The following is a 12,573-nucleotide window of genomic DNA, read 5'->3' on the forward strand; positions in this document are numbered from 1 at the left end:
TCAGGTGAAGATTAAAAAAAAATAATAGTAATTCCTTTGGATTGAGTTATCATTCTAATTACTAGAAACATAAAATAATTAAAATTAATGTAAATATTAGATATTTTTAGAATTATCAATTTTTATTAAAATGTATCTTATCATTAAATATATTTATCTTAATGAGATTAATGAAATATTTTTATTAGTTTACATATCCCTTGATGAATATTACGTACTGCTAGAATTACCCAGGGTTTAGTCTCAATTCTACGGTATGTTTCATTTTCATAGGTATAAACACTAACAAACCTTTATATAAATGGATAGGAATTACATGCCTTAAATCGCATACTAGTCTACCATCAAAAAGTATTTAAAATTATCAGCTGGCAACTTAAATAGACTGTTCTTCAATTCTGGTGAAAACAAAGAATTGTAAGCAACCTGAATTTTCTCACCCATTACTCAATACCAATATTTGAATTTATCCCAGTTATTGTTCCAGAGGTTTTTTTTTCCTCCCAGAGGAATAAAGAAAATTAAGATTCGGAGAGGTGTGTCTACTGCAAGGGAGGGATGCATGACTATGAAAGGGGAATGATAAAGGAGAAACTACATCTTAGGTGTCTTCGTAGGCAATTCAGTTTGAGGGAAAAGTACATTTGGTAGCTCTGGAGCTATGCCCGTGTACCTTTGGGAAAACGTTTGTGCATTTCCAGGTGTATGTGTACCTAATAACCCATCGGATCTTCTTGCTTTCACAGTAAGTCCTGTTGAATCTGTTTTTCAACTAGCAGCCAGAATACTCTTTTAAAACCACAAATCAGAGGATGTCATACCCTTTATTAGCTTTCAATACTCTAAAAACACAAACTTCTTGCCACCCCTTACATAAGGCCCTGGATATCTCGCGTTGTTTCCGCCCCTCACTCATACTGGCTGCCCTCCCACCTTACTGCAGTCACCAGTTGACTCCCCATTCTTCACATGGAGGCTTCTCGTCCTTCAGGACCCAGGTTCATTGCTACTTTCTCAGAGGACCCTCTCTGAGTATTCAACTGAAAATATTCTAACTTCTCTAACCTCCACCAAATGACTGTCTATCACAGAAAACCTGTTCTTACCACTACTAGGACTTTGTGATGACTTGTAATTAAATGTCATTTGTCAGGTTACTGCCTGTGCCTCACTGCAGACTATAAACTAACTTAGAGGAGAGAACAGCTACTCTGTTCATCATGATGTATTACCCAGGACAACCACAACACCACTGCGTACTCAATAAAGATCTGCTCAATGAATGGGTCAGCGAGCAAACTCATGAATAAATATTGTTCTCTGCCTAAAATGCTTCAATAGCTCTCCATTGCCTTGAATATAAAACCAAAATTCTGGAGTACAGCAGGTCCTTAAATAATGTTGTTTTCTTCAATGCTGTTTCATTATAATAACATTGATGAGATGCTGTAGGAAGTTCACCCTTGTTTATATCAATGAGGTAAAACTGGTTTCATTATATATAATTTCACTTAAAGTCACAGAACCTATCGATGACATTAAATGAGGACTTACTGTATAAGACTAAACATGCTTCAGCATGATCTGATTGCATGCACTCCCCTCTCCCTCCCATGGATCTTGCCATTCATATCTGTCCTGAACTGTAGCTACAATCACTATTTAAAGCTCCCTGGATGCTTCCAGCTTTTACCTATGCTGGTCCCTTTGCATGTAATACACTGAATATCCTTTACCTCTTCTTTGTCTAACTCTTTCCTTTTAAGACTCACCTCATGCATTAGCCATCTCTTCCAAGAAGCCTACTGACCTCTCCAATCTGGATTGGGTGCCTGCCCTTCCCTTCTGTCCCCTCTATTCAGATCACTACCAAGGTCCTTAACAAACTGAACCATAATTATAGTTTCATTCTTCAGTCTTTCCCAATAAGCTATGAACTTTTTGAGACAGAGGCTGTATCTATTACCTTTTTAATGTAGCAAGGTACACCATAAATGTTTATAGAACAGGTAACATAGGTAAAAGTATCATTATTTTATTTTGAACATTACTGCCATTTAATTAAAAATGATGGAAAGAAAACTTATAAATATTCAGATTAGTACAAGATTATGTTTATAAAACCAAAGAATAAATGACCCACTCTGGGAATAGCTAAAAGTAAGAAGGCGATGGGGAAGATGAGGGAGTGAAATTATAATGCTATTACCACACATCATCATATAGGCTACCCAGCTACCAATGCTGCTTCAGCAGGGGTAACTGTTCTGTTTGAAAACTACTTTGGTATCATGGTAATAACTGCTGTGTAAATGACTAGGTAGATTTACAGCCAATAGGGAATAGAGATTTTTATTCTTCGTAAATCTTTAAGAATAAAAAAATGAGACACTCAGTAGTGGCCACTGTGCAGACTGAACTCCATTTGCTCACATGTCTAGCTCTGCTTCCTACGCAACTGTGTCTGACAAACCAGACATGGCTATGATTAAGAAATTTGATTAAGTCGAAAATGAAGACAGAAACACAAGAGAAAAAGCCACCGCCTTCAAAGGCAACAAACGAATGGGAAAAGCAAGCAGGTGAATCATACTGAGGTGTGTTGTCAACATACACTGTGCATTCCACAAGCACTGCCCTGTTTTACTTCTTTTAGTTATTTAACTGTAAGGTGCAGAGATGCTGGACCAAATTTAGAAGACTGTGCTGCTCATCTGCATACCACAGAATCAAGCACTAATGACAGTGAAGGCCATGTCTGCCTCTCCTAACTGCCTGTTTGGCTGGCAGGAAAGGAAATAACCATGCAAATTAAAGGAAGAAGCTGGCTGGGACAACACGGAAATGCAGAGTAAAAACTAAGTTGGTCCAAGGTGTCCTGCAGGCAAAATGCAGTTTAATCAAGAGTGATATTTCTTTTATTCAAATTTTTAAATTATTGGAATGCACAATTTTTAATATGCAAATACATTTAAAAACCTGAATTTAAAAAGATGTACTCCTTAAAAATGCTCATTAATCTATTACTATCTAGCAAATCATCAGCAAAACCTTATGATCTTCTAGATCAAGAATTTACACTTAACATATAAGCCAAATAAAGTCAAAATGGCAATCTGAAGAAAATGAGTATAACTATTAAAACAAGCTTTTAAAATAAAAATCAAAACATACACAAATGTTAATTACATTGAAAGGCTATATTTTACTCAAAACATTCAAAAACATTCTTCAGGAAAATAATAAATCCAACTTGTTAAGGATATTGCTCACCTTCTTCCAGGTAATTCTGAGGCTTTCAGAGAAGAAATTTCACTCCATGCTCATTTTAAGAAAATAAACTTTCACATTCAACAAAATCTGTCAAAACTTGAGCAAGAGAGAAGGTGCAGAAGAAGAAAATTATGTGGAAAGGAACCCTGGGGTTTCCTCATGGAATTATTCCCTTTATCTCTCCATTTGCCAACAAGTGGAGACATCCTCCCTCACTGGATCATGAGACAACTTCTCTAAATTTGGGACATTTGCTCAATATAAAGCAGCATATATTAGGAACAAAGAAACTGTAAGGGGATCCTGTAAGGAATGTAGGAAAGGCATCAAGAAATGTTTTCTCTGAGAGTTTTCCCCTTTTCAAACTTTAAAAGGTTTTGTACTTTATTTTAATAAGAGATATGGTTCATGAACAATTTTACTTTGCACTTTGAGAAATCAAGAGATGCAGATCTCCCTCCTATCAGAGGTAGTCATTTCTTCTTAGAGGCTAAATTTAGGCAAGAAACAGATACATTTTGGACCGGAGAAAGGTAGTAAGAATAATGTCTCTAGCCAAAAAAAGCTTCTCCCATTTAAGATATTTCAAACAAATACTTCATGCATACAATTAATAAACAGTCGGGTGAGAGGGCACAAAAAGATAAAAATAAGAAAAGAAGATGGGGGGGAGCAATGAATAAAGTTTATGCAACCCCAGAAGTACATACATAAAAGCGGTTTCTTCATACCTTAAACCACTTAAAGCCCAAATGATTGGTCTCCTGCAATATTTCACTCAACAGCTTCAGAAAGGCAGTGAGTAGCAGAATGGTGTAAAAAGATAAACAGAAAAAAGAAAAAGAAAAAGGAAAAAGGCATGCAATTAAAAGTAAACTACATAAAGCTACTTTGGAAGATTGTTTCAGTTACTTTCAAAGGTAAGTATATCTCACCATACAATCCCGCAACCAGACTTCAAAGTATTTACCTAAATGACTTACAAATTTATGTCCATACTAATGGACATGTTTATAGAAGCTTTATTCATAATTGTCAAAAATTGGAAGCAATCAAGACTTTCTTCAACAGGTAAAGAAACTAGCAAATTGTGGCATATCTCCATACAATGGAATATAACTGAGAGATAAAACAAAATGAGTTCTCAGGCCACAAAAAGACAGGGAAGAACCTCATATGCAGAGGCTAAATGAAAAAAGCTAGTCTGAAAAGCCTACATATGCTATGATTCCCACTATATGACACTGTGGAAAAGGTAAAACTATAGAAACAGGAAAAGATCACAGACTGGGGAGATGGGGGAGGGGTGATTATTACATGGAGCACAGGTGATTTTTAAGGCAGTGTAGCTATTCTGTATGATATTGTTATGGTGGATAGATGCCATTGTACATTTAGTAAAAAACATGGAACTGTACAACTCAGAGTAAACCAAAATGTAAACTATGGACTAGTTAATAATGTATCAATACTGGCGCATCAATTTTAATGTACCACACCAATGCAAGATGTTAATAATATGGAAAACTGAGATGGAGAAAGGAATGTATAGGAACTCTCTGTATTTTCTGCTCACATTTAATGTAAATTAAAACTGATCAAAAAAATTATAACCAGTTTACATAATAGTTTTAAAAAAACACATAACAGTAGCTCATAGTCCCTAATGACATGATATATTATTGTCAAAATTTCTACACAATAACTGTTATGTAAGACTTGTAACTAACTAAGGATTCCCAAAGCAGAAAGAAATCTTTACAAGTAGAAAAATATGGGTTATATTTTAGAAATTAAAGAAGTGCGTAAAAAATGTAAAATCAAGCTAAAAGAAGATCCCTCCTCATTCTGGAACAATGGCTCTCCCCATTCCATCTCTGAAGCACTCCACTATCCAAACTCTACTCAATTGTACATCAGGAAATATTCAAATAAAAAGGGGACTAAGGCATTTATTTGAGGACAGGGCACTGAAAGGCAGTCATTTTGTGAAAAGATCAATTTTCCTTTAGCTTTACTAATATCAGTCTGTCATTCTCTATTTGACACTAAAGAAACTGTATCCTCACGTCTAACACAGCACGAAGGGCCCCGCCCGCATGGTACACACTACAATGTCTGCTTTGAAACGTGCCCTTCTTCCTTGTTATGCAGCCATCTTAGCTGACAAAGGCACTGGTGGCCTGATCAAGAGGTTCCCCCCCAAATTTATGTTACCCTTTCATTGCCTCTCGCTGAACTCTTTTTTTTACCTGTTTAACATTTACATTTCTCCAACAAAGAAATGGAAAAGAGATAGTCACTGAAAAATTAAATGCCATGAGTCTCTGTATGAGGTAGGTTCAAAATCTCCAATCACACTCTCATAATAGAACTTGAGATTCCATTTTCCACTAGAGTCTTCATGGGTAAAACCATTTCTTCCAATCACATCTCCCATCTATAATTATCCTTCCTAATAAAATGTTAAAAGCAAGGGTATGAGGACTTAAAAGGATGTAGAAAAATATAAAGAAAACATCAAAAGAACTCTTTTAACAAGTTACTTTAAGAGACAGGCTGATATGAGACTCTCAAGTGTCTCAATATCTATGTCTTTCACATTTGTTATTAAGCTTAACTTCTTATAACTTCAACTGCTCTTTTGAACCATCCAGGGTATAAAATAAATACACTATTTGCTAGTTAAAATTAACATCTTTAACTCAGAAATGTTTGTGTTTTACCATTCAAATTAAAAGCACGATTGTGTCCAGTCTTGTAACAAATAGACATATCCCACCTCATCTCATCAGATATATGAGCATATACTAAATAAATATATCTGAAATCAGTCCCAAATTATTAATGCAGAGATCTCTGCATTAACATGAGTCAATTCTTAAATAGCTGTATTTCAATTCTTATTTAAGTCTAAGTACTTACACTTGAGGAGTGTAACCCTATAAACATATATTTGTATAATTTTCCTACACTACACTGTTTGGGTTTTACCTTTTGTTTAACCAGCTGCATTGCCAGTAACTGTATAAAATCGCAGACCTGTTTTTCAGCATTGGTCCTGGCTGATTCCTCTTGTGCTAGCACCATTTCTCGCTCTGCAGTTATCTGTACACTCTCTCTTAGTGCTTCTTCCAGCTCTTCAATTCTGTCATCCTTCTTACGGAGATTGTCCTGGAAAACGATGGAAGACTTGGTGAAGGAGACTAATTAGTTAACCCAAGGAGAACCTATTTTTCAACAAGGGTTATTTGCTTATTAAATGTTCTTACTGTCAGATGTAAATATAGGCCAAAAAAAGTTTTCATAGAGGAAAAAATAAAACCAGAGAAGAAAGATATAAAGGAGGGTGAATAAGTATATTATTAGAGCAAAGGGTCAAGTTATTAAGCAAGAGAAACATGTGATGGATTTGTCCTCCATGACATACATAGTGAATAAAATCATTTGCACTAGGCAGCAAAGGTAGCAAGGGTTTGATTATTTAGAAACACAAAGCTATTTTTGAATGATTCTCAAAAGTGACTTAAAGCCAGCTGTGATGAAGCCTAACTAATAAGATTCAATGCCAAAGCATTCCTTTTCCCTGAAAAGTTAAGCCTAGATGAAAAGTTAAGTAAACAGCATGATCTTTCAGATTATATTATTCATACAGACAATTATTGGCAAGCCTATTTAGAAAAGAAGTAACGAAAAGGAGTTTTTCCTAATGAATTCAAGAAAGCAAAGTTTTCTCTTAATCTTATATGAGAAAACTGAAAGAAAAAAAAAAACTGATATAAATGGCTTGTCTGGCTAAGAATAAGCAATTTAGTTAGCCAACCAAAACCCACTGCACTGATACTTACGCAAGTTTAAAAAGTAAACTTTGGAACAGTAATTATGGAGTTCTATCAGAAAGACAAGAAAAATCCAACAGGAATTTAAAACATCATGTAAGACAGGAGATGTTAGGAACTTCAGGCCAAGATGGAGTAGACAGAGATGCTGTGACCACCTCCACGACTAAGAAGGAATACAACTACCTCAAAACTAGAGACAACCAGAAGTTCCAGAAAATCAAACTACGTGGAAGTCCAGCAAACAAAGATATAAAGAAGAAATACTCATCCAGACAGGTAGGAGGGGTGGAGCCGGGGCAGAGAGGTCGTGGTGTGATGGTGGCAGCAGCAGGCCTGCGGAAAGCGCAGTCACACATTTTAAGAAGTCAGGAGGGACACCTGGGGAGCATTCCCAGCTCCTCACTGGACCTCACATCTCATGGTCCCAGCATTGGGGAAAATCAAGCATCATGCTTCTGACTGTGCAGACCAGTGGGGGTGGGGGGGAGGCAGTAACTTCCGGTCTCTCAGCGGAGTCCACTTGTTTAAAGGGCCCCCACAGTCCTAGAATGTCCACAGACCCACCCACTCTAGGAACGACAGCCAGGGCAGCAGCTAGAGGGGAGACAGTCCGGTGCGGAAGTGGGAGAAGTGCCTGGAAAAGGGGCGAGTGCTGGGCTGGCAGCATTGTTCCCTCTCAGAACCCTCCCCCACATACAACACCACAACTTGGTGAAACAGGTCACCCTGTACTGACGAATCCTTAAGGCTCCGCCCCTTACAATGTAACAGGAGTGACAGCTCTACCTGGCGCACAAGGTAAACAAACACAGGAGCCTGTCAGAATGACAAGACAGAGAAGTATGGCCCAAAAGGGGAAATGGACCAAGGTTCCAGTGGGAGAACTAAGCGACAAGGAGATAAAAAACCTAACAGATGAGGAGATAAGACAACCTAACAGACATAGAATTCAAAACACTGGTGATAAAGATGCTCACAGGTTTGACAGATATGCTTGAGTATGGCAGAAGCATAAGGAAAGAAGTGAAGGCTATGCTAAGTGAAACGAAGGAAAATCCACACAAAACCAAAGGTGAAGGGAAGAAAATCGGGGTTCAAATCAATGATTTGGAACATAAGGAAGAAAAAAGCAGTCAACCAGTGCAGAATGAGGAAGCAAGAATTGAAAAATATTGAGGAAAACTTCCCAAATTTTGTAAAGGAGATGGACGTACAGGCCCGGGAAACACAGAGGTCCCGGGCGAGCTGGATCCATCCAGAGGGGACCACACCAGGACGCGTCATGACTGAGATGCCAAAGGTGACAGATAAAGACAGAGTCCTGGGGGCAGCAACAGAGAGGCGAAGAGTTGCCTGCAGGGGGGTGCCTATAGGACTATCAGCTGATTTCTCAGAGGACACTTTGCAGGCAGGAAGAAACTGTCAAGCTGGATTCAATGTAATGAAAGGCAACCTGCAACCAGGATTACTCTATCAAGCAAAGCTATCATTTAGAATGGAAGGGCAGATGGAAGTGCTTCCCAGACAAGGTGAAGCTAAAAAAGTTCATCATCACCAAGCCATTATTATATGAAATGTCAAAGGAACTTACTTAATAAAAAGACTATCAAAACTGAGAACACTAAAATGACAACAAACTCACAACTATCAACAACTGAATCTAAAAATTAAGAACAAAATCCAAGAAAGCAAACCAGAACAAGAACAGAATCATAGGTATGGGGATCATTTGAAGGGTTACCAGCTGGGAGGGTGGAGGGGAGAAATGGAGAAATGGTCCAGGAACTAAGAAGCATAATCAGTTGGTACAAAATAGAGAGGGGGATGTTAAGAATAATATAGGAAAGGGTGAAGCCAAAGAACTTATATGCACAACCCATGGACATGAACTAAGGGGTGTGGGATCGCTGGAAGGAAGAAGGGTGCTGGAGGGAAGAGAGGTACTGGGCAGAAGGGAGCAAAGGGGAAAAAAATGGGCTACTATAACAACATAATCAATAAAATATACTTTAAAAAAAACAGGAGATGTTAGAATAAGAAGGGTAAACTAAACAGTTTTCAAGTAGAATGAAAAACTTAATTCATGAGATTATTACAGGCATTTCCTCTTTAGATTCTTATAGAACCAGAAGTTTAAGAATAAAGTGCTATCATATGTTAACATCTGAATCAAAAGAACAAGATGTGCTAAACCATTCTCTAATGTTCAGAATGCTCATATCAGCAAGATATCAAAGGAGTTTGTTTTATCTATGCAACTCTCATTTAATTACATGGTAATTCACTTTTGTAAGTACAAGGTATAAGAAAGTCCTTTTTGACAACTTTGTCTTCAGAAATCTAGAACTTGAAATCAGTCTGATTTTGAAATGTCAGATTTTTTTTTCAACTTTGAAGGAATGGCATTTATATTTAACATCTTCCCTAATAAAAAGCTGATCATTATTTTGCTCTATCTAATTTTCTCAATATAAGAACAAATGGTATAAGGTCAGACAGAAGAAACCACTTCACCACAACGTGACTTGTACAGAGTGCCAGAGGAGATGCCAGAGGGCTGGCTGTGCTCCCACCAGTGGCAGTTGAAGTTCCAGAGGGATTTCAATGGCTGGGGGGTTCCTCGAGAGAAGTGAAGGGTCTAAACAAACCTTGAGCTGGGCTCACCAGCTTACAGCACCAGAGCCCGAAAAAAACCTAGGTAACATCCAGCTATTGAAAAGCCGCAGGCTTTCTGTCTGCCAGGGGGAGATGGCTGGAGACATACAGAGCTTCTTAAAGGGCCAAAGCATAAAATTTTGTTTGCAACCACTTACCCTGGGTGCCAGCAAAGGGAGGGCAGAGCAGAATAGAGATGCTCGAGTAGAGTCTGGGGTTGGGTGGCTCTGGGGAGAAAACTGAAGGAAGAGCTGCCAGGATGCCTGTGCTAAGTGAGTCATTTCCCATATGGCCATCTCTCTCAGGCAGAGCACTCTCCTCTGAATGGAATCAGCCTGAAGGGAAGCAACAGCCCCACCTACAGGAATTACTCTGCCCCACCCTGTGGTTCACGAGCCAGTCTGCTGATTACAGCCTGATTAGATTTAATGACCGATCAGTTTAATGACTGATTAGTTTAACAACGGAAATGGAAAATAAAAAGCAGCCAAATGGGAAGACAAAGAAACAAACTCCAAATGAAAGAACAAGCGTATTTTCCAGAAAAACTAGAAGAAATAAAGACAAGCAATTTATCAAAGACTTTTGAGTAATGATTATAAGAATACTCAACCGCATGAAAGAAACAAAACAAAACATAGAAACCATAAAAAAAAAAAAAAAGTCAAAAATAAAGAATGCAACATCTGAAATAATACACTGGAAGAAAAAAAAAAGTAAGATGAAGCAAAGGAGAGAATCAGTATTTTGGAAAACAAGGTAGAAAAAGCACCCAGGCAGAGCAGCAAAAGAAAAAACAAATTTTAAAAATGAGGGAAGCTTAAGAAACGTTTTGGACAACATGAAGTATAACAACATCTGCATCATAGGAATGCCAGAAAGAGAAGAAAGTGAGCAAGGGATTGAGAACCTATTTGAAAAAATAATCACAGAAAACATCCTTAATCTGGTGAAGGAAAAAGTCACACAAGTTGTGGAAGCTCAGAAAGTTCCAAACAATTTGGAACCAAAGAGACCTATACCTAGACACATCATAATTAAAATGGCAAGGCTTAAGAAACGGAGAGACTCCTAGAAGCCATAAGAGAAAAGCAGGTAGTTACCTACAAGGGAGCACCATTAGACTGGCATCTGGTTACTAAACAGAAACATTTTAGGCCAGAAGCAAGTGGCATGAAATATTCAAGGTAATGGAAAGCAAGGACCTATAACCAAGGCTACCTTACCCAGCAAGGCTATCACTTAAAATTGAAGAAGAAATAAGGAGCTTCCCAAACAAGAAAGAGCTAAAGGAGTTTGTTAACACCAAACCACCACTGCAACAAATGTTAAAGGGCTTGTTTTAAAATGAAGACGAAGAAGGAAAAAAAAGAAAGAAAAAGAGGAATATTGTCTAACAATAAAGTGGCACTACATATGACATTATCTATCAATAATCACCTTAAATATAGATGCCTTAAATGCTTGAACCAGAAGATAGAGGATAGCTGAATGGATAAGAAAACAAGGCCCATATATATGCTGCCTCTGAGAAACCCACCTCAGATTGAAAGATACACACAGACTAAAAGTTAAGGGTTGGAAAAAGATATTTCACGCAAATGGAAAAGAATAAAATGCTGGGTAGCAGTACTTACAGCTGACAAAATAAGACTTTATAACCAAGGCTATAGTAAGAGACATAATGATAAAGGGAACAATCCAACAAGAGGACATAATCCTAGTAAACATTTATGCACCCAACACAGGAGCACCTAAATATGTAAAGCAAATCTTGATGAACATAAAGGGAGAGATCGACAGAAATACAGTCGTAGTTGTGGATATTAACACCCCATTTCTATATGCCAATAACAAACAGAAAGGGAAATTAAGAAAACAATCCCATTCACAATTGCTTCAAAATGAATAAAATACCTAGGAATGAACCTAACCAGGGATGTAAAAGACCTATACTTGGAAAATCATAAGATACTGAAGAAAGAAATTGAAAAAGATACAAATAAGTGGAAGCACATACTGTATTCATGTATAGGTAGCATTAACATCATTAAAATGTCCATACTACCCAAAGCAATTTGTGGATTCACTGAAATTCCTATCAAGGTTCTAGTGATGTGTTTCACAGAACTGGAACAAATACTTCAAAAATTTATATGGAACCACAAAAGGCCCCACATAGCAACAGCGATCCTGAGAAAGAAGAACAAAGTTGGAGAAGTCACAGTACCTAATATCAAACTATACTACAAGGTCATAGTAATCAAAACAATAAGGTACTGGCATAAAAACAGAAACATAGATCAATGGAACAGAATAGATACCAGAAATAAACCCACACCTCTATAGTCAATTAATATTCAATAGAGAACCAAGCACATACAATGGGCTAAAGATAGTTTACTTAATAAACGGTGCTGGGAAAATTGGACAGAAACGTGCAGAAAAATGAAACTAGGCCACCTTCTCACACCACACATAAGAATAAATTCAAAATGGGTGAAAGGCATAAATGTTAGACCAGAAATTATAAAAATCCTAGAAGAAAACATAGGCAGCATAATCTCACACATTGCTTGTAGAAATTTTTTATCAGATATATCTCCCCAGGCAAGGGAAACAAAAGAAAAAATAAACAAATGGGACTACATCAAACTAAAACGTTTCTGCATAGCAAAGGAAATCATCAACAAAATAAAAAGACAAGCCATGGAATGAAAGGCCATATTCACACATACATCTGGTAATGGGTTAATATCCAAAATGTATAAAGTACTTTAAAAACTCAACACCAAAAAAACAA

The 12,573-nt window shown here is 37.3% G+C and overlaps 1 protein-coding gene across 3 annotated transcripts in view; it reads right to left on the bottom strand.

The window, feature by feature from the left end:
• Positions 1-12,573, bottom strand: part of ERC1 (ELKS/RAB6-interacting/CAST family member 1) — a 520,356-nt gene that overhangs the window by 262,179 nt on the left and 245,604 nt on the right. For 2 of the 3 annotated variants that reach the window (XM_090273801.1, XM_090273802.1), the window contains one exon: positions 6,316-6,447. The exons of the other annotated variant lie outside the window; for it this stretch is intronic. In XM_090273801.1, the coding sequence (XP_090129927.1) occupies positions 6,316-6,447 (132 nt within the window). The remainder of the gene's footprint in view (positions 1-6,315; positions 6,448-12,573) is intronic. 3 annotated transcript variants of the gene reach the window in all.

The sequence above is a fragment of the Furipterus horrens genome, unplaced genomic scaffold, assembly GCF_987537825.1.
Source record: "Furipterus horrens unplaced genomic scaffold, mFurHor1.1.pri manual_scaffold_4, whole genome shotgun sequence".
NCBI lineage: Eukaryota > Metazoa > Chordata > Mammalia > Chiroptera > Furipteridae > Furipterus > Furipterus horrens.